At 45.5% G+C, this 22,567-nt stretch overlaps 2 protein-coding genes across 10 annotated transcripts in view; one reads left to right on the top strand and one right to left on the bottom strand.

Annotated features, from left to right (window-relative positions):
* tpk1 (thiamin pyrophosphokinase 1) overlaps positions 1 to 613 on the top strand; it is a 439,182-nt gene extending 438,569 nt beyond the window's left edge. For all 9 annotated transcript variants that reach the window (XM_068011462.1, XM_068011518.1, XM_068011480.1 and 6 more), the window contains one exon: positions 320 to 613. In XM_068011462.1, coding sequence (XP_067867563.1) covers positions 320 to 447 — 128 coding nt within the window. In that variant the 3' untranslated portion in view covers positions 448 to 613. The remainder of the gene's footprint in view (positions 1 to 319) is intronic.
* Positions 492 to 15,358, bottom strand: sec61g (SEC61 translocon subunit gamma). Its single transcript, XM_068011542.1, has 4 exons — positions 15,248 to 15,358; positions 11,654 to 11,753; positions 7,458 to 7,560; positions 492 to 613 (listed from the first exon to the last, which is right to left on the bottom strand). The coding sequence occupies exons 2-4, from the start codon at positions 11,745 to 11,747 to the stop codon at positions 604 to 606; spliced, it is 207 nt and encodes a 68-aa protein (XP_067867643.1). The 5' UTR covers positions 11,748 to 11,753; positions 15,248 to 15,358; the 3' UTR covers positions 492 to 603.
* Positions 15,359 to 22,567: the final 7,209 nt, after the last annotated feature.

The following is a 22,567-nucleotide window of genomic DNA, read 5'->3' on the forward strand; positions in this document are numbered from 1 at the left end:
AGTAAACAGTCAATTCAGTTTCAAAAGCATCTGAAAGACACTGCTCCTCCACTGATTGCTATAGAAACACGAAGCAGAGGGTGAGCAGTTATCACTTCCCATTTATTTCACTCCATCTGTGTGATGCCTGCAGCTAAGTGGAGCATGCCACTTGTAGCTGGCTATCAGAAGGGGTCAGATTCACTCATGTATGATTGTATTCTCCATAGGTAAAGTTGCAGCTTGGTAGAGTTTAAGTTATTCTTTATCCCACCGTGACTTCTACATTCCAACAGGTCATGGATGAAAAGTAATTTTCTATCAATGTTCTCTTTTGCAGCTAATCAAGTACTTCAATTTGGGAAGCTGGTCAGCACCTCCAACACTTATGATGGAAGTGGGACTGTGACAATAGAAACAGATCAGCCTCTACTGTGGACAATGGGGATAAAGAGACACCTCAACTGATCAGTCTGTGCCTTTAGATGAAACAGAATGCAACACGAGCCAACTTTATATAAATGGTTATAGAATTCAAAATGATTTATTGATTCATTACAGCGTAAAGTATAGAATAAACGTTCCTTGGTATCCTCCCATCTTCATTTCGTCATGTTAAACGTCTTAACCACCACTGTGAAAAGATTTAAACATCCATTAGTTCATTATCTTCAATTTTAATGCTTACTCTACAATCTATGCAATTCAGGTTCAGGTTTTTAAATCATCATTTACATTTGTTATATTAAAAAAAACAATGTGAAACATTCAAATTCTTTCCACTAAGTCCTTGGGAAGTTGCAAAATATCACTTCACTTGTCCACTGAAGACCAGCTAAAATGGGAACTGCAGTTTTACCACATTTACTTTACAGTGCTCCCTGATCTCTGGATGACAATATAAGTTGGACTTTAGATCAGAGTTGGGCTATTTTTAAAAAGACTACTTCAAGGTTCAGGACACCATAGAAAATCAAGGAAGTTAGAAACAAAACAATACTGAAGAGGAGTGCATATGAGGCTTATAGGTATGAGAAAAGAATAGAAGAAAATAAGGAAAAAAGTAAAGAATCTCAGAAACTGTTAGTGTTCTACAAATATGTCCATAAAATGGAGAAATGTTTAATGAAAGACAGAATCCAAAAGAAGTGAATTAGTAAAAGATAATCAGAAACTGGCAAGGATCCTTAAGCGCTCTTGTCCTTACACAACAGGATGATACTAGGAATGGAGGGAAATCCTGAATTGGTTAAATGCAAGTCCAAGAATTAGATTTCAGGTACTAATGGAAATTGCTAAAAGTGCCAGAAGTGAATAACTAATAGTGCAACCATTTTCAAAAAGGAAGACAGAGCAAACCCTGGTAATGACAGGTCAGTTCGTTTAATATCTGTGGTAGGGAAAATTTGTGAATCTTTTAATTATGAAATTACTAAATATCTAGATGGAGAAACTGAGAACCAGGCAACTTTGGTTTCATGAAGGAAGATTCTGCTTGATAAACTTGAGTGCTTTGAGGTAACATACTGTGCATGGAAGAAACGCAGAGGTTTTAAGTTCACTTTTATTAAGCCTTTGCAAAGTAGAATACTGGATAAGATTAAGGGATACAGAATTAAGAGAAAATAGTAGCAAATGAGATTAGGAATTGGTTAGCAGGGAAGAACAAGAGAGTAGGAATGTGATTTTTATGAAGTTTCAGCAAAACTTCCCAGCTTTTGTACTCAATACCTCTATTTATGAAGCCCCAGATCCCATATGCTTTGCTAACAACTCTCAATATGTCCTGCCACCTTCAAAGATCAATGCACATGCACCCCCAGGTCTCCCTGTTCCTGCACACTCTTTAGAACCATGTCATTAAGTCTGTATTGCCTCACCCTAACACTTCTGCAAAAATGCATCACCTCACACTTGTCTATTAAATTCCGTCGGCCTATGTCCTGTTGGCAGGCGATTTACATCATCCTCACTGTTTGCCACTTCTCCAAGTTTGGTATCATCGTCAAATTTTGAAATTCTGCTCTTTATTCCAAGATCCAAGTCACTTATCTATAGCAAAAAAAGAGTGGCCCTAGCACTGATCCTTGAACACCACTGTCTACCATCCTCCAGTCTTAAAAACAACCATTTACCACAAGTCATTTTTTTTGTGCTTAAGCCAATTGTTTATCCAATCGGACACTGACTTCCTATTCCATGAGCCTCTATTTTGTTAACCAGACTTTTATGTGGTTCTTTATCAAACACGTCCTTAAAATCCATATAGACAACATCCACCACATTCTCTTCATCAAAAAAATCAATTAGTTTACTCAAGCATGATCTGCCTTTTACAAATCCGTGCTGGCTGCCCTAAATTAACTTAAACCTCTCCAAGTGCCTGTTGAATCTTTCCCTTGATTATTGTTTCTAAAACTTTACCCACCACTGATGTTAAACTAACTGGCCTGTAGTTGCTAGGACTGTCCTTGCGCCCTTTCTTGAATATGAGTGTCACATTTGCCACTCTTGAATCCTCTAGCACCTCCACCATATCTAGGGAAAATTATGGCAAGCCCTTCTGCTATCTCCACCCCAACTTCCTTAAGCAACCTGGATGCAAGCTATTTGGACCAGGTAACATATCTACCCTAAGCATAGCCAGCCTTTCCAGTACCTCCTCCCTCTCAATTTTTTTTTTTACCCTATCCATTGCCTCTACTCCCTCTGCTTCTACCAATATTTTGTCAGATTCCTCTTCCTTGGTAAACACCGAAACAAGGTACTCAAATATTCTAGACTTGCCCTGCGCCTCTAAGCATATACTATGTACATGCTGTTAGGAGATTTTTGGGTTCCCTTTTATGTTGACTGCCATTCTAATCTCATTCTTTCTTTGCCAGTCTTATTTTCTTCTTCACCACCCCTCTCATCTTATTGTATTTGGCCGGGTTCTCACTTGAAGAATTCATCTGACATGCATCATAATCTCTGTCTCCCTAGTCATCCAAGGAACCTTGTTTTTGGTTCCCCTACCTTTGGCCCTTGTTGGAATGTACCTAGCTTTTACCTGAAGTATCTCTTCCCTAAAGATAACCCATTGTTCTGTTACAATTTTTTCTTTCATTCTTTAATTCCATTTTACGCTGGCTAAATCCCTTCTCGTGCTCCCCAACAGACACATGGTCCATCTCATTTTCTAGCACCAGATCCAGCAATGCCTCCTTTCTAGCTGGGCCAAGAACATACCAATGAAGGAGGTTCTCCTGAGCACATTTCAGAAATTCCTCCCTCTGCTCACCCTTAACTCCAGCATTATCCCAATCGATATTTGGATAATAATCACCATTCTACAGTTGTTGCATATTTCTGTGATTTCCCTACAGATTTGCTCTTCCCTCTCACTATTTGGATGCCTATAGAATAGCCCCAGTGGCATGCTCATTCCCTTTTTGCTTCTCAACTCTAACCAAATGGATTCTGTCCTTGCCCCCTCAAGAACATCCCCTCTTTCCAAAACTACGATGTATTCCCTAATCAGTACTTCCACCCCATCTCTCTTTTAACCTTCTCTACCTTTTCTGAACACCTTATATCCTTGTATATTAAGCGCCCAGTCCTCACCATTTTTAAGCCATATTTCCGTTATTGCCATTACATATTCCCGTAATGCTATTTGTGCCTGTATTTCACCAAACTTTGTGCGTTTACATATACGCATTGTAATCCTGTCTTTGCATTCCTCATAGTTCTTCACAGTCCACTCCAATCTAATATGGAACTACTCTCTTCTCCAGTACTGTCCAACACACTCACATCATGCATCTTATTCCTCTTTTCTACTTCTATATGCTGGTACTAATCCCCCTGCCAATTTAGTTCATCCCTCCCCAACCACACTAGTGAATCTCCCCACAAGGACATTGGTCCCAGTCCTGTTGACGTGTAACCCATCCCTTTTGAATAGGTGCCTTCGGCCCCAGAACTGTTCCCAGTGACCCAAGAATCTGAAGCCCTCCATCCTGCACTATGCTTCAAGCCACGCATCAATCCTCCCTATCTTCTTATTTCTACTCACGTTAGTGCGTGGAGTAATCCAGAGATTACCACATTCGAGGTCCTACTCTTTAACTGCCTCCCTAGCTCCTGAAAATCTGACCTCAATACCAGCTGTCTCTGTCGGTAATACTCAAGTTTACCACAACTTCTGGCTCACTCCCTTCCCCCTGCAAAATATTCTGCACCCTCCCCACAATGTCCTTTACCCTGGCTCCAGGGAAGCAACACACAATAGGGGAGATGGTGGACTAGTGTTAATGTCACTGAACTAGTAATGCAGAGGCCCAGGTTAATGCCTGGGTTCACAGGTTCAAATCCCATCATGGCAACTAGTGGAATTTAAATTCAATTAATCAATAAAATTGAAAGCTAGTCTCAGTAATGGTACCATGCAACTATCATCAATTGTCATAAAAACCCATCTGGTTCACTAATGTCCTTTAGGGAGGGAAATCTGCTGTCCTTACCTGGTCTGGCCTACCTGTGACTCCAGGCCCACAGCAATGTGGTTGACTTTCAACTACCCTAGCAAGCCACTCAGTTGTCAGGGGCAATTAGGCATGGGCAACAAATGCTGGCCTTGCCAGAAACACCCACATCCCATGAAAGAATTAAAAAAAGCAGTTTCTCCGTGTTTGTAAATGAGTAGCAGTGTTGTTGTGTTCTCACAGCTGCACATGTGCACAATGACTTGGATACAAAGCTAGAGGTGTTAAAATTTGGAGACGGTACTAAAGCTCAGCGGACCACGTGGCAGATCAAATTCACTGTCAATAAATATGGGGTGGTACATTCTGGAAAAGTAATTATTAGACTTTGAAAGGGACAAGGCTGGGCAATGTGGAAAAGCAAAGTGATTTCATGATTCAGTTTCACAAGACAGAGTCATAAAGTGATACAGCACTGAAACAGGCCCTTCGGCCCATCGAGTCTGTGCCAACCAGCAACTACCCATTTATACTTAATCCTACATTAATCCCATATTCCCTACCACATCCCCACCTTCCCTCAATTTTCCAACCACCTACCTATACCAGGGGCAATTTACAATGGCCAATTTGCCTATCAACCTGCAAGTCTTAGGCTGTGGGAGGAAACTGGAGCACCCAGCGGAAACCCACGCGAACTTGCAAACTCCACATAGGTAGTACCCAGAACCGAACCCGGGTCGCTGGAGCTGTGAGGCTGCGGAGCTAACCACTGTGCCGCCCAAAAAAAAACCTTGCAGGTGGATAAGGCCATAAAAAAAGTTAATGAAATACCTAATATGTCAAAAGGCATAGAACTTGGAAAGAGATATAATGATGAATCTATATTAAAAAAATCTTAAGAGCATTGAGTACTATCTACAAGTGTATGCTGTGGAGTATAGGGAGAATGTTGAGGCAATGGAGAAAGCAAGATGCAGATTCACTAGGATGCTACCTGATATGAAAAGCTACACATATAACAAACATGAAAACTTCTCAAGGATCTCACCGTACATGACCAGAGGAATATGAAATCGCAGAAGTGAAAGCCTCAACAATACAAGCATTTGACTGATAGTTTAAGGTGATCATTCGAAACCTGGAACAATTGTGAACTGTGAGGAGGATAGTGTAGAATTTCAGAAGGACATAGACAAGTTGGTGGAATGTGCGGACAAGTGGCAGATGAAGTTCAATGCAGAGAAATGTGAAGTAATTCATTTTGGTAAGAACAACATGGAGGGACAATATAACAAAGGATACAATTCTAAAGGGCGTGCAAGAGCAGAGGGACCTGCGGGTATAAGTCATTGAGGGCGGCAGGACAGGTTGACAGAGCATACAGTATCCTGGGTTTTATTAATAGTGACAGATTACAAGAGCAAGGAGGTTATGGTAAACTTGTATAAGACTAGTTTGGCCTCAACTGGAGTACTGCATCCAGTTCTAGGTGCCACACTTTAGGAAAGATGTGAAGGCATGGGAGACAGTGCAGAAAAAATTCACAAGAATGGTTCCAGGGATGAGGAACTTCAGGTATGAAGACAGATTGGAGAAGTTGGGACTGTTTTCCTTAAAGAGAAGGCTGAGTGGAGATATGATAGAGGTCTTCAAAAGCATGAGGGGTCTGGACAGAGTGGATAGGGAAAAACTGTTCCCACTCGTGAAAGGATCGAGAACAAGAGGGGGCAGATTTAAAGTGATTAGCAAAAGCGACATGAGGAAAAACTTTTCATGCAGCAAGTGGTTAGGATCTGGCATGCACTGCCTGATGGTGTGGTGGAAGCATTCGAAAGGGAATTAGAAAGGGTTTTAGAGAGAAGGTAGGGGAATATCATTAGGTGAATTGGTCATTCAGAGAGATGTGCAGACACAATGGGCTGAATGCCCTCCTTCTGCACTGTAACAATTGTGAATTGCTTTCATTGGATACAGTATGCTCCATGCAGCATTAAGAAAGGGTCATATGTGCCCAAAGCTCAAACATTTATTATTCAGTAAAGTGTTTCCTGTTTTCTACGCTAAATTTACTTTTCACCAATTCCCACTTCTACTCCTGTTTCATTTTCTCAGTTTTCTTTTAAGTAGTAATCTGGGTTCTAGATATTTTGATGAAGTTTCCTCTTAAGCACCTTCTCTCAAATTTAAATTATCCCACGTAGATTTGTTATCAGTCCCACTGATCTTTCTGAACCTTTTAAGGTGCAAGTAGGTTATACTGTTTTGCAGCAGTCTCCAAAACCAAACAGTACGGACTGGCCAGTACGTTCTAAAGACTTAGTATAACTTAATCTACTGCTCTGGCGATATATCCCATTTCTTGTAAAATTGCCATGAGCAACGACACATGTGCCCCCACACTTTATGTCTCAGTATTTAATATTACATTTCATCAAACTGCATAAATGGTCTAAATCCTTTTGTGCACATCTTTAGCTGCATTCTATTTCGACTCCCGTGCCTTTATGGAAGAAAATGTAGCTTGCTTACATTCAATTTCATTATTTAGGTCATTTACCTTGATTAACAACAGGGGCCCAGTAACTGATCTGTTCGTATTCTTCTGCTCACGACCATCTAACATTACCTCTTACCAGCATCTGTTTCTAATCCAGTTCGATTATTATCCTGCATAATGCTACTTTTAATTTCATTAATGTTTTCCGCATAAAAAGGGAATACTGTTCCAAACATCAAGATGGTTTGCCAAGCAGAACCACAAGTTGCACTGAGTAGTTAAATCTATGCACCTGATTTTTTTTAATGAAGGAATGAAAATTGTGTCAAAAATACTAGATCTGGACCCAAAACAAAATATTCTCCCACATCCTCAAATGTATAACTACCTCATTTTTTTCTATCCATTTCCCCTCAAAACTTTCACAAGCATAAATCTGGAGTAATGAAAACAGTCTACATTAAATGAAAGACAACTGTTGTCAGTCTTTAAAACTACTGAATACTTACACAATAATGTTATTAATGGGGATGTGGATGAGCTTCACAAAGAAACCGATGAATCCCATAATAGCAAATCCAATAGCTGTTGCCATGGCAATCTTTTGAAATTCTGTAAAATGGAAGCCACACAGGAATGTCAAAATTGATTTCATTTTCACATTACAAAAAAATTGTTAAATACTAAAGTATTGATAGTTGAAAGACAGGTCTAATAAACAATGCATCCATAAGCATATCATTGTTGCACCTTCAGGCAGCTGGTCACTTTTATTAATGGTAAAGTATTATAGGGATCATCCTTCTTTTGGGAGTACGACAATTATTTGCACAGTGGTGCAGTGGTTAGCACCGCAGCCTCACAGCTCCAGTGACCCGGGTTCAATTCTGGGTACTGCCTGTGTGGAGTTTGCAAGTTCTCCCCGTGTATGCGTGGGCTTCCTCTGGGTGCTCCGGTTTCCTCCCACATGCCAAAGACTTGCAGGTTGATAGGTAAATTGGCCATTATAAATTGCCCCTAGTATAGGTAGGTGCCTGCAATGAATTTGGTCTAACCATCAGCCTCAAGAAAACGATCATGGGGCAGGACGTCAGAAATGCTCCATCCATCAATATTGGCGACCACGCTCTGGAAGTGGTTCCAAGAGTTCACCTACCTAGGCTCAACTATCACCAGTAACCTGTCTCTAGATGCAGAAATCAACAAGCGCATGGGTAAGGCTTCCACTGCTATGTCCAGACTGGCCAAGAGAGTGTGGGAAAATGGCGCACTGACACGGAACACAAAAGTCCGAGTGTATCAGGCCTGTGTCCTCAGTACCTTGCTCTACGGCAGCGAGGCCTGGACAACGTATGCCAGCCAAGAGCGACGTCTCAATTCATTCCATCTTCGCTGCCTTCGGAGAATACTTGGCATCAGGTGGCAGGACTATATCTCCAACACAGAAGTCCTTGAAGCGGCCAACACCCCCAGCTTATACACACTACTGAGACAGCGGCACTTGAGATGGCTTGGCCATGTGAGCCGCATGGAAGATGGCAGGATCCCCAAAGACACATTGTACAGCGAGCTCGCCACTGGTATCAGACCCACCGGCCGTCCATGTCTCCGCTATAAAGACGTCTGCAAACGCGACATGAAATCGTGTGACATTGATCACAAGTCGTGGGAGTCAGTTGCCAGCATTCGCCAGAGCTGGCGGGCAGCCATAAAGACAGGGCTAAATTGTGGCGAGTCGAAGAGACTTAGTAGTTGGCAGGAAAAAAGACAGAGGCGCAAGGGGAGAGCCAACTGTGCAACAGCCCCGACAAACAAATTTCTCTGCAGCACCTGTGGAAGAGCCTGTCACTCCAGAATTGGCCTTTATAGCCACTCCAGGCGCTGCTTCACAAACCACTGACCACCTCCAGGCGCATATCCATTGTCTCTCGAGATAAGGAGGCCCAAAAAGAAAAAAAAAGATAGGTAGGTGGTAGGGAAAATATAGGGGTAGGTGGTAGGGAAAATATAGGGACAGGTGGGGATGTGGTAGGAATATGGAATTAGTGTAGGATTAGTATAAATGGGTGGTTGATGGTCAGCACAGACTCGGTGGGCCGAAGGGCCTGTTTCAGTGTTGTATCTCTAAACTAAAACTAAACAAAACTGCTCTGTGAAAATTTAACTTTTTAAAAAAGGTTTAATTAGTTCCTAAGAGCGTGTAGGAAAACTACGAACACGATTTAATCATTCTAAAATCGGTAGTACAAATGTCATGTGAATAAAACAAATACAGTACAAGCATGGTTTACATTATGGAATTGGTTAGAGGCCAATGAAATCAATAAATGGCTCAATGAAATATTTGTTTTGAAAATTGTGAATCATTTGGCAAGTATCCTAACAGATAGTCAGTCCCGGAGACATGCACAATCATAGGCCAGGATTTTACAGCACCACCACCAACCCCCCCCCACCCCCCCAAACACCCCAGGAGCAGGCAGGGGGGGTGAGAGGTGGTAAAATGTTGTGGCAGGTACCGTGTCCGTTGCCTATCCGCCCCCACTGTTATTTTACCAGCGGCGAGGAATTTGGCAAACGGCCTGCCCACCCCAGGTCAATTGAGGCCCTTAAATGGCCAATTAATTGCAGCTTAAGGTCATCCTTCTGCCGCTGCTGGTATTTTACCCATGGCAGAAAGGCACTTGAGGCAGCCTCCTAGCGGGCTGGGGGCCCTCCTGTTCAGACACCCCGTGTCCCACGGAGGCCCCCACTCCCAGAAGCAGGGGCTGCCCCTGCTAAAACTACCTCCCTTGCCCTGCTCTCTGACCCCACCGCCAAGGCCTAGCCGATTGTCCCTGGCGAGGCCCAATCCTCACTTACCTGTTCCAAGGCGACGTTCATCGTGACTCCACTCGCTGGGTGCAGTCCCAGCAATGGCCACCGTTCCCTTTGGCACTGCTGGGACTTTTCCCTACCACCTCAACTAAATTCCAGCCATAAAATTTTATTCCTGAATAACCTTTTATATTAAAGCTGCAGACTAGAATTTTAAGCCATTTATCAAAACCACCCAGCACTTTTTGTTCTGCCCAAAACTGGCACACAAGTTAATCATCCGAAGTTTAGCTAATATCCAACAGCTTCATTCAATTTCCTTCAGCCAACATTAAAAGGAACTGTACTGTCTAATTGGCAATTCACAGTTTACAAAAGTATTTTGGAATTGTTTTGTGCTGTACGCTATGGTACACGAACATCCTACGAAATTGATAAAATGCTGCTTATTTTATGGATACAGACAGTACTTCTTGCAGATATTTTCAATAGGAAAAGATCACATTCTGTAGATTTCAGTACATATATTTGTAGCTGTTCAATGTTTAAAAATAAGGAGTCAGCCATTTAAGACAGAGATGAGAAATCTTTTCTCTCAGAGGGTCGTGAGTCTTTGAAACTCTTCCTCAAATGGCAGTGGAAGCAGAGTTTTTGAATATTTTTAAGGTGGGGTAGATTCTTGTTAAGCAAGGGGGTGAAAGGTTATTGGGGGTAGGCGGAAATGTGGATTTGAGGTTACAATCAGATCAGCCATGATCTTATTGAATGGCGGAGCATGCCCCAAGGGCCAAGTGGCTTACTCCTGCTCCTAATGCGTATGTTATCACAAGCACTCTCACGTTCTATTCATTTTCCTTTTCATCCCAAATAGTGGGTGCAGGCAGGCTATCGTGGTTATTAAAGCACCATGGTTGCAGGGACTCTAGCTTTATCATTTCTGTACATATAACCAAAACTATCAGAAGGAAAAATTTAATTGTACTTTCATAATATTAGGTGAATATATATCATCTTACTCAGGCAATCTGTTTGATCCATAGCCAAGGTGTGCTATTGAAAAAGTGAATTATAAACATGCCAATTTAATAATGTACAGCACATGACTAGAAAACAATATGCACATCTGTAAGTTCAAATGACATAAACAAAGCTGTGATTTTACAGAAAAACTGCCAGCACAATCAGTCCAATGCTAGCTCTCACGCCTGAGTTAGCAATTCCAGTTTCAGTTCTTGTTTTATCTGCTATTTTCTTTGTTTTAAAACTAGTTCTCAAAATGGTGCGATTAGTTAATTCATCTTCAATAACAAATTGCAAGAAGAATGCCACACATGAAAAAAAAAATCCATCCAGACTCCCCGTTATGCTTCTGGTACTAATCCTGAGTTGATGACTATTTTTGACAATTCGCTGAACAGTAAAAACTCTACCTTCTCAAAGCACTTCATAATTATGCAATTCTAGGTTCCTGTGATTGATCTACAATACTCGCCAACAGCTTCCACAATGACTAATGGAAAAAAATACATGCAACCAGCGTAAGCATACTACAGACCGCTCAGCGTCAACCATTCTGATGTGCAACCATTTTGCAGTAACAAGAAGAATCACCCCCCTCTCAACAAAAAAAATCAGATTTTTAAATTGTATGGGAGTCAAGAGTCATGAGGAACAGACAGGAAAGTGGAGTTGAGGCCAAGATTAGATGAGCCATGATCGTATTGAATGACAGAGCAGGCTCGAGGGGCCATATGGTCTACTCCTGCTCCTATTACTTATGTAATGCTCCAGAAATATTGCAACCATATCCTGTTAACTCCAGACAGTCTTAGCTTTATATTGTAGTGTCTTCAGACAAGACAATGCACAGCTGAAAATAAGCATGTACCTTTCCTGTCTGGCTTTGTACATCTTTTCACAAGTCTGATCGAATCCTTCACAAACTGGCGGCTGGGCTCCACAAACTGCATTACTTGATCCATTGCGTCCTGTAATGAGGGCAAATGGAAAAGCTTCTTGATACGACAAAATGCATTGATTCCTATAAATCACCAGTTCAGACATTACAAGCGCCTTCAACAGTTCTGTTTAAAATTATCAAGTATAAGAATCTATAACTGGTTCACAATAAGAAGCCTGGAGAACATTATGCCCAAGTCCTCATTTTGTGAAATTCCACAAACGTCCAAATTTGGGAAAGGACAGCAAAGCCCAAATGTCCCCCCTATATCACTCCCTCCCCCACACTCTGCCCCCCTGCCCACCCCCGTTCTGTCTTCTCTGCCCCCCACCCCTCTGCCCCTCTTTCACGCTCACCCCCCCAACTAACTCTCTCAACCCCTCAGCCCACACGCCAACTGCTCACCCCTTCCCCCCACACCACCCACTTCCCGCCTCCTCGCTCCCACTACTGCCCCCTCTTCCCCACCCCCCCGGCTTTCTCCTCTCCATCTCCCCCCACACCCCTCCCCGGCCTTCTCCTCTCCCCCTCCCCCCGGCTTTCTCCTCTCTCCGCCACCCCTCCCCCCGGCTTTCTCCTCTCTCCCCCCGGCTTTCTCCTCTCTCGCCACCCCCCCTCCCCCCGGCTATCTCCTCTCTCGCCCCTCCCCCCAGCTTTCTCCTCCCCTCAACTTTCTCCTGTCCCCCCAGCTTTCTCCTCTCCCCCAACCAGCTTTCTCCTCTTCCCCCCAACCCCCCCCCCGGCCGGCTTTCTCCTATTCTCCCCCCCCCCACCCCCGGCTTTCTCCTCTCCCCCAACAACCCCCCCCTCCCCTCCCCCGGCTTTCTCCTCTTCCCCCCCCCCACCCCGGCTTTCTCCTCTACCCCCTCCCACCCCGGCTTCCTCCTCTTCCCCCCCCACCCCGGCTTTCTCCTCTACCCCCTCCCACCCCGGCTTTCTCCTCCCCCCACAACCAGCTTTCTCCTCCCCCCCAACCAACCCCCCCACAACCAGCTTTCTCCTCTCCCCCAACCAACCCCCCCACAACCAGCTTTCTCCTCTCCCCCCCCCCCCAACCAGCTTTCTCCTCTCCCCCCCCCAACCAGCTTTCTCCTCTCCCCCCCCCCAACCAGCTTTCTCCTCTCCCCCCCCCCCAACCAGCTTTCTCCTCTTCCCCCCCCCAACCAGCTTTCTCCTCTTCCCCCCCCCAACCAGCTTTCTCCTCTTTCCCCCCACCAACCAGCTTTCTCCTCTCCCCCAACCAACCAGCTTTCTCCTCTCCCCCAACCAACCAGCTTTCTCCTCTCCCCCAACCAACCAGCTTTCTCCTCTCCCCCAACCAACCAGCTTTCTCCTCTCCCCCAACCAACCAGCTTTCTCCTCTCCCCCAACCAACCAGCTTTCTCCTCTCCCCCAACCAACCAGCTTTCTCCTCTCCCCCAACCAACCGGCTTTCTCCTCTCCCCCAACCAACCGGCTTTCTCCTCTCCCCCAACCAACCGGCTTTCTCCTCTCCCCCAACCAACCGGCTTTCTCCTCTCCCCCAACCAACCGGCTTTCTCCTCTCCCCCAACCAACCGGCTTTCTCCTCTCCCCCCTCCCACCCCGGCTTTCTCCTCTCCCCCCTCCCACCCCGGCTTTCTCCTCTCCCCCCTCCCACCCCGGCTTTCTCCTCTCCCCCCTCCCACCCCGGCTTTCTCCTCCCCCCCCAACCAGCTTTCTCCTCTTCCCCCCCCCAACCAGCTTTCTCCTCTTCCCCCCCCCAACCAGCTTTCTCCTCTTCCCCCCCCCCACAACCAGCTTTCTCCTCTTCCCCCCCCCCACAACCAGCTTTCTCCTCTTCCCCCCCCCAACCAGCTTTCTCCTCTTCCCCCCCACCAACCAGCTTTCTCCTCTTCCCCCCCACCAACCAGCTTTCTCCTCTTCCCCCCCCCCCCAACCAGCTTTCTCCTCTTCCCCCCCCCCCAACCAGCTTTCTCCTCTTCCCCCCCCCCAACCAGCTTTCTCCTCTTTCCCCCCCCCAACCAGCTTTCTCCTCTTTCCCCCCCTCAACCAGCTTTCTCCTCTTTCCCCCCCCCAACCAGCTTTCTCCTCTTTCCCCCCCCCAACCAGCTTTCTCCTCTTTCCCCCCCCCCAACCAGCTTTCTCCTCTTTCCCCCCCCCAACCAGCTTTCTCCTCTTTCCCCCCCCCAACCAGCTTTCTCCTCTTTCCCCCCCCCCAACCAGCTTTCTCCTCTCCCCCAACCAACCAGCTTTCTCCTCTCCCCCAACCAACCAGCTTTCTCCTCTCCCCCAACCAACCAGCTTTCTCCTCTCCCCCAACCAACCAGCTTTCTCCTCTCCCCCAACCAACCAGCTTTCTCCTCTCCCCCAACCAACCAGCTTTCTCCTCTCCCCCAACCAACCAGCTTTCTCCTCTCCCCCAACCAACCAGCTTTCTCCTCTCCCCCAACCAACCGGCTTTCTCCTCTCCCCCAACCAACCGGCTTTCTCCTCTCCCCCAACCAACCGGCTTTCTCCTCTCCCCCAACCAACCGGCTTTCTCCTCTCCCCCAACCAACCGGCTTTCTCCTCTCCCCCAACCAACCGGCTTTCTCCTCTCCCCCAACCAACCGGCTTTCTCCTCTCCCCCAACCAACCAGCTTTCTCCTCTCCCCCAACCAACCAGCTTTCTCCTCTCCCCCAACCAACCAGCTTTCTCCTCTCCCCCAACCAACCCCCCCAACCAGCTTTCTCCTCTCCCCCAACCAACCCCCCCAACCAGCTTTCTCCTCTCCCCCAACCAACCCCCCCAACCAGCTTTCTCCTCTCCCCCAACCAACCCCCCCAACCAGCTTTCTCCTCTCCCCCAACCAACCCCCCCAACCAGCTTTCTCCTCTCCCCCAACCAACCCCCCCAACCAGCTTTCTCCTCTCCCCCAACCAACCCCCCCAACCAGCTTTCTCCTCTCCCCCAACCAACCCCCCCAACCAGCTTTCTCCTCTCCCCCAACCAACCCCCCCAACCAGCTTTCTCCTCTCCCCCAACCAACCCCCCCAACCAGCTTTCTCCTCTCCCCCAACCAACCCCCCCATCCAGCTTTCTCCTCTCCCCCAACCAACCCCCCCATCCAGCTTTCTCCTCTCCCCCAACCAACCCCCCCATCCAGCTTTCTCCTCTCCCCCAACCAACCCCCCCATCCAGCTTTCTCCTCTCCCCCAACCAACCCCCCCATCCAGCTTTCTCCTCTCCCCCAACCAACCCCCCCATCCAGCTTTCTCCTCTCCCCCAACCAACCCCCCCAACCAGCTTTCTCCTCTCCCCCAACCAACCCCCCCGGCTTTCTCCTCTCTCCCAACCAACCCCCCCGGCTTTCTCCTCTCCCCCCGGCTTTCTCCTCAACCCCAACCCCCCCGGCTTTCTCCTCAACCCCAACCCCCCCGGCTTTCTCCTCAACCCCCGGCTTTCTCCTCAACCCCAACCCCCCCGGCTTTCTCCTCAACCCCAACCCCGCCGTATTTCTCCTCTCCCCGACCCAACCGGCTTTCTCCCACCCCCGGTACCTGTTTTCTCTATCTCTCCCACTGGGAAGACAAAACTCTTTAGCCGCTGACGTTGCACAGTGGAAGGAAAAGTTAATCACGCATGCGTAACTTTAGAATATGCCGCTTTGCCAGGAAATGACATCAGCCAGTGCCCGGCCGATTTCCACTCATTCTGCGCGATGACGTCACATTCATGTTTCAGCCGTTGTCAATCATGGGAAAGCCCCGCCCCTGTGTAGGGTCCTGGCTTCTGAGTGGAGTCTCTCCAGCTCTTGCGAGGAAGCTGCTTGAAGTTCAGCTGCTAATCTGCAGAAAATTGTTTCCAGTATTGATATCCACATTCTGCAGTCACTCAACTACAAATTTATTACTAGTGTTCAGTTCTGAAGATTAGAGTCATAGAGTTACACAACACGGAAACAGGGCCTTTGGCCCAATGCATCTGCGCCGACCATCAAGCACCCATCCAAACTAATCCCATTTTCCAGCACTTGGCCTGTAGCCTTGTATGCTATGGCGTTTTAAGTGCTCATCTAAATACTTCTTAAATGCCTCTACCACCCCTTCAGGCAGTGTGTTCCCGACTCCAACCACCCTCTGGCCGAAAAAAAAATTTCTCGACTCCCCTCAAAACATCCTGCTCCTTACCTTAAATCTATGCTGCCTGGTTATTGACCCCTCCGATAAGGGAAAAAGTTTCTTCCTATCTATCCTATCAACGTCCCTCATAATTTTCTACACCTCAATCAGGTCCTCCCTCAACCTTCTCAGCTCTAAGGAAAACAACCCTAGCCTATCCAGTCTCTCCTCATAGCTGAACTGCTCCAGCCCAGGCAACATCCTGGTGAATCTCCTCTGCACCCTCTCCAGTGCAATCACATCCTTCCTATAATGTGGTGACCAGAACTGTACAGAGTACTCCAGCTGTGACCTAACCAGCGTTTTATACAGCTCCATAACCTCCCTGCTCTTATATTCTATGCCTCGGGTAATAAAGGCAAGTATCCCATATGCATTCCTAACCACCTTATCTCCTGTGCTGCTGCCTTCAGTGATCTATGGACAAGTACACCAAGGTCCCTCTGTACTCCCTAGGGTCCTATCATCCATTGTATATTCCCTTGCCTTGTTAGTCTTCCCAATTTTCGTGTCATCTGAAAACTTCCTGATCATACCTCCTATATTCACATATAAATCATTAATGTACACTACACTACACCCCCAGCACCGATCCCTGCGGTACACCACTGGTCACAGGTCTCCATTCACAAAAACAACCCTCGACCATCACCCTCTGCCTTCTTCCATTAAGTCAATTTTGGATCCAATTTGCCAAATTACCCTGGATCCCATGGGCTCTTACCTTCTTAATCTCCCATGCGGGACCTTATCAAAAGCTTTACTGAAGTCCATGTAGACCACATCAACTACCCTACCCTCATCTACACATCTAGTTACTTCCTCGAAAAATTCAATCAAATTTGTTAGACACGATCTCCCCCTGACAAAGCCATGCTGACTATCCCTGATCAATCCCTGCCTCCCCAAGTGGAGATTAATCTTACCTCTCAGAATTTTTTCCAATAGTTTCCCTACCATTGACATTAGACTCACTGGCCTACTGGTTTATCCCTGCTACCCTTTTTGAGTAATGGTACCACATTTGCTGTCCTCCAGTCCTCTGGTACCTCTCCTGTGACCAGAGTGGATTTGAAAATTTGTGTCAGAGGCCCTACAACTCCTCCCTCCCCTCACGGAGCAGCCTGGGATACGTCTCATCTGGACCGAGGGATTTATCCACCTTTAAGGCCACTAAAACAGCTAATACTTCCTCCTTTTCAATGCTAATTTGTTTGAGTATATCACATTCCCCCTCCCTGATCTCTACACCTACATCGTCCTTCTCCATAGTGAACACAGGTGAAAAGTAATAATTCAAAATCAATCATACCTCACCTATGTCCTCCGGCTCCACACACAGATTGCCACTTTGGTCCCTGATGGGCCCCACCCTTTCCCTGGTTATTCTTTTGCCCTTAATATACTTATAAAACGCCTTGGGATTTTCCTTTATCTTGTCTGCCAGTGTTTTTTCATGCCCCTCCTTCACTTTTTTAAGTACCCCCTGCACTTTCTATACTCCTCTAGGGCTTCCACTGTTTTCAGTGCTCTGAATCTGCCATAAGCCTCCATTTTTTTCCTTATCCAATCCTCTATATCCCTTGACATCCAGGGTACGCTGAACTTTTTGGTCCTACTCTTCACCTTTACGGGAACATGTTGGACCTGAACGCTCACTATTTCCTTTCTGAAAGACTCCCACTGGTCTGATGTAGACTTTCCTACAAGAAGCTGCTCCCAGTCCACTTTGGCCAGATCCTGTTTTATCATATTGAAATCTGCCTTCCCCCAATTCAGTACTTTTATTTCTGGTCCCTCTATGTCCTTTTCCATAACTACCTTAAATCTTACTGTTATGGTCACTATCCCCGAAATGCTCCCCCATTGCAACTTCTACCACTTGTCCGGCTTTATTCCCTCGGATTAAGTCTAGTATTGCCCCTTCTCTTGTAGGACTCTCTATGTGCTGACTCAAAAAGCTCTCCTGAATGCACTTTAAGAATTCCGCCCCCTTTAAGACTTTTGCACTAATATTATCTCCTCTAATATGGGGGAAGTTGAAATCCCCTACTATTATTACCCTATTATTTTTGCACCTCTCTGAGATTTGCCTACATATCTGCTCCTCTATCTCTCCCTGACTGTTTGGAGCCTTGTAGTACACTCCCAGCCAAGTGATTGCCCCCTTTTTGTTTTTAAGTTCTACCCATATGACCTCATTAGAGGAACCTTCTCAGATATCATTCCTCCTTACTGCAGTAATTGACTCCTTGATCAACAGTGCAATGCCACCTCCTCTTTTACGCCCTCCCCTCACAGAGCAACCTGAAGATTCTATACCCTGGGATATTGAGCTGCCAGTCTTGCCCAGCCCTCAACCATGTCACTGTGATAGCAATAATATCATATTCCCTTGTGTTAATCAACACCCTCAAGTCATCTGCCTTACTAGTAAGACTCCTTACGTTAAAATATATACAGTCCAGCCTTGCATTATTCGCTTGAGCCTTAACAGGTCAATATTTACTCTGCCCTCCAGACTGACTTAGTTTCTCTTCTATATTTGATTGAACATCACCCCCTACTGTAACTCCACTCTGTATCCCATCCCCCTGCCAAATTAGTTTAACCCCCCCTCCACCAACAGCACTAGCAAACCTCCCAGCGAGGATGTTGGTCCCATTCCAGTTCAGGTGCAACCCGTCCAACTTGTACAGATCCCACCTTCACCAGAAACAAGCCCAGTGATCCAGGAATATCAATCTTTTACTGATTTCTCGATAATATTTTAGCCAGTTTAACTCTTAACTGGAAGTAAGTAGTGTTTACCATCAACATTGCTAAAATAAATCCACAATCAACCTTTCTACTCTAAAATAAAAGCAAAGTACTGCGGATGCTGGAAATCTGAAATAAAAACCCTCTCTACACTGGGGAAACCAAACGCAGATTGGGTGACTGCTTTGTGGAACACCACCACTCAGTCTGAAAACATGACCCCGAGCTTCCTGTTGCTTGCCGTTTCAACCCCCCCACCCCCCCCAACTGCTCTCATGCCCATATCTCTGTTCTGGGCTTGCTGCAGTGTTCCAGTGAGAATCAATGCAAGCTCGAGGAACAGCACCTCATTTTCTGATTAGGCATGCTACAGCCTACCTGACTGCACATTGAGTTCAATAATTTCAGAACATGACTGGCCCTTTTTTATTTTTATTTTATTTTGTTTGGTCATTTTCAAAGCAGTCACTCAATCTGTGTTTGGTGTCCCCAATGTAGAGGAGACTGCATTTTTTCACCATATGCCTGCCCACTGTTTTTTTTCATGTTTGTACTTTTGGCTAGGGCTGTTCATTAGTCAGTCATTAACACTCTTTCTGCACTAATGCTTTGTCTTTCATCACAACATTAGCACACTCTCTTTGCCTTTGCCCCATGACCTCCTTGTCAGTTAATCTGTCTGGCTCTCTGTCCTATCACACACCTTCCCTTTTGTTCTCTTCTCTCCCCCACCCCCGCTTTATTTGCTTAAAAACCTATTGCATTTCTAACCTGGCCAGTTCTGATGAAAGGTCACCAACCTGAAACACAGAAGCATAGAAACATAGAAAATAGGAGCAGGAGTAGGCCATTCGGCCCTTCGGGCCTGCTCTGCCATTCAAAAAAGATCATGGCAGATTGTCTAATTCAGTACCCTGTTCCTGCTTTCTCCCCATATCCCTTGATCCTTTTGGCATTAAGAAATATATCTATCTCCTTCTTGAATATATTTAATGACTTGGCCTCCACTGCCTTCTGCGGTAGGGAATTCCCACAGATTCACCACCCTCTGAGTGAAGAAATGTCTTCTCATCTTGGTTCTAAATGGCATACCCCGTATCCTGAGACTGTGACCCCCTGGTTCTGGACTCCCAAGCCATCGGGAACATCCTCCCTGCATCTAGCCTGTCTAGTCCTGTTAGACTTTTATAGGTTTCTATGAGATCCCCTCTCATTCTTCTAAACTCTAGCGAATAAAGGCCTAGTCGACCCAATCTCTCCTCATACGTCAATCCTGCCATGCCAGGAATCAGCCCAGTAAATCTTCTTTGCACTCCCTCCATGGCAAGAACATCCTTCACAGAATCAAAGAATAATACAGTGCAGAAGAGGCCCTTCGGCCCATCAAGTCTGCACCGATACATTAAAGACACCTGACCTGTCTACCTAATCCCATTTGCCAGCACTTGGCCCATAGCCTTGAATGTTATGACGTGCCAAGTGCTCATCCAGGTACTTTTTAAAGGATGTGAGGCAACCTGCATCTACCACCCTCCCAGGCAGTGCATTCTGGACCGTCACCACCCTCTGGGTAAAAAAATTCTTCCTCAAATCCCCCTTAAACCTCCTGCCCTCATCTTAAACTTGTGTCCCCTCGTAACTGACCCTTCAACTAAGGGGAACAGCTTCTCCCTATCCACCCTGTCCATGCCCCTCACAATCTTATACACCTCGATCAGGTCACCCCTCAGTCTTCTCTGCTCTAGCGAAAACAACCCAAGCCTATCCAACCTCTCTTCATAGCTTAAATGTTCCATCCCAGGCAACATCCTGGTGAATCGCCTCTGCACCCCCTCCAGCGCAATCACATCCTTCCTCTAATGTGGCGACCAGAATTGCACACAGTACTCCAGCTGTGGCCTTACCAAAGTTCTATACAACTCCAACATGACCTCCCTGCTTTTGTAATCTATGCCTCTATTTGATAAAGGCAAGTGTCCCATATGCCTTCTTCACAACCCTATTAACCTGCCCTTCTGCCTTCAGAGATCTATGGACAAACACGCCAAGGTCCCTTTGTTCCTCGGAACTTCCCAGTGTCAGGCCATTCATTGAATACTTCCATGTCACATTACTTCCTCCAAAGTGTATCACCTCACACTTTTCAGGGTCAAATTCCCTCTGCCACTTTTCTGCCCAGTTGACCATCCCGTCTATATCTTCCTGTAACCTAAGACACTCTACCTCACTGTTAACCACTCGGCCAATCTTTGTGTCATCTGTGAACTTACTGATCCTACCCCCCACATAGTCATCTATGTCGTTTATATAAATGACAAACAATAGGGGACCCAGCACAGATCCCTGTGGCACGCCACTGGACACTGGCTTCCAGTCACTAAAACAGCCGTCTGTCATCACTCTCTGTCTCCTACAGCTAAGCTAATTTTGAATACACCTTATATCCTCCTTCCTCAGATAAGGAGACCAAAACTGCACACAATACTCCAGATGTGGTCTCCCCAAGGCCCTGTGTAACTGCAGTAAGATATCCTTGCTCCTGTACTCAAATCCTCTTGCACTAAAGGCCAACATACCATTCGCCTTCCTAATTGCTTGCTGCACCTGAATGCTTGCTTTCAGTGACTGGTGTACAAGGACACCCAGGTCTCATTGCACCTCCCCCTTTCCCAATCTATCACCATTCAGATAATAATCTGCCTTTTTGTTTTACAACCAAAGTGGTTAATCTCATATTTATCCACATTATACTGCATCTGCCATGCATTTGCCCACTCACCCAACTTGTCGAAATTACATTGGAGCCTCTTTGCATCCTCCTCACAGCTCACATCCCCCCCATCTTTGTGTCGTCTGCAAACTTGGAAATGTTACATTTAGTTCCCTCACCCAAGTCATTAATATATATTGTGAATAGCTGGGGCCCAAGCACTGATCCCTGTGGTACCCCACTAGTCACTGCCTGCCACCCGGAAAAAGACCAGTTTATTCTACTCTCTGTTTCCTGTCTGTCAACCAAAGAACAGAAACGTTAACTCTGTTTCTGTCTGCACAGAGGCTGCCAGACCTGCTGAGTATTTCCAGCACTTTCTGTTTTTATTCCAGCTTTCTTCTCATCTCATGTTTTCTAATAATCATTTTTGTTATCTTCTCCTGACTTTTCTGAGTTAGCATCTCATTATTTTATGTCCTTACATCTTATAAAATAATTCTTCCAAATATTTATCTTATTTTTGATCTCTTCATCTTACTACTGCATTTCTGATCTGTATATTTTTCCTCAGAGGCAAAACAGTTTTCTTCTATTACTTTTTCTTCCCATTTAATCCTGTGCAGAAACATTCTCATAGCTACAAAATCTTCGTTAATAAAGTTTTGCACATTTATATTGTTTTTTTTCTCATCTTCATTTTTATTATATCAAATCCTACTATAAAATGATCATTGCAACTCTTATTGGATAGCACAATAAATTCAAACATTTTCTCGGTCAGAAGGAAATACATTTCACTGACAAATTTTTTTTGTAAGTTCAGACTTTTGGCTTGTTGCAACATCCAAAATGTGCTAAGTACAGAGTGATTTGGGAATTGGAGGTCATATCAGAGGTTTTATTTAACTCCAAGCATGAACAGCTTTATTTCAATCAGAAGCCACATTACCATTTAGTCAGGGAAATTGATGCAGTAATACATGTAGCATATTGCTGTAACACAAATTGATTTGCAGTTCTTCTCCTAGCAACTTTAAATAGAACTATTCATGAAATAGCAAGTATTCATTGCTCCCATTGTACTCTGCTGTCCGTTACTGCTCAAGTTCTTTCTGGAACATTATTGGTAAGTCAGTTTGTGAATTTGCAATCAGTAGTTTTTAGAAGAATAAATTTGGATTCTTCTGACCTTCATGCCAGTAAGAAAATTGATGAGATAATCACCT

This window comes from Heterodontus francisci, chromosome 2, assembly GCF_036365525.1.
Source record: "Heterodontus francisci isolate sHetFra1 chromosome 2, sHetFra1.hap1, whole genome shotgun sequence".
Lineage (NCBI taxonomy): Eukaryota > Metazoa > Chordata > Chondrichthyes > Heterodontiformes > Heterodontidae > Heterodontus > Heterodontus francisci.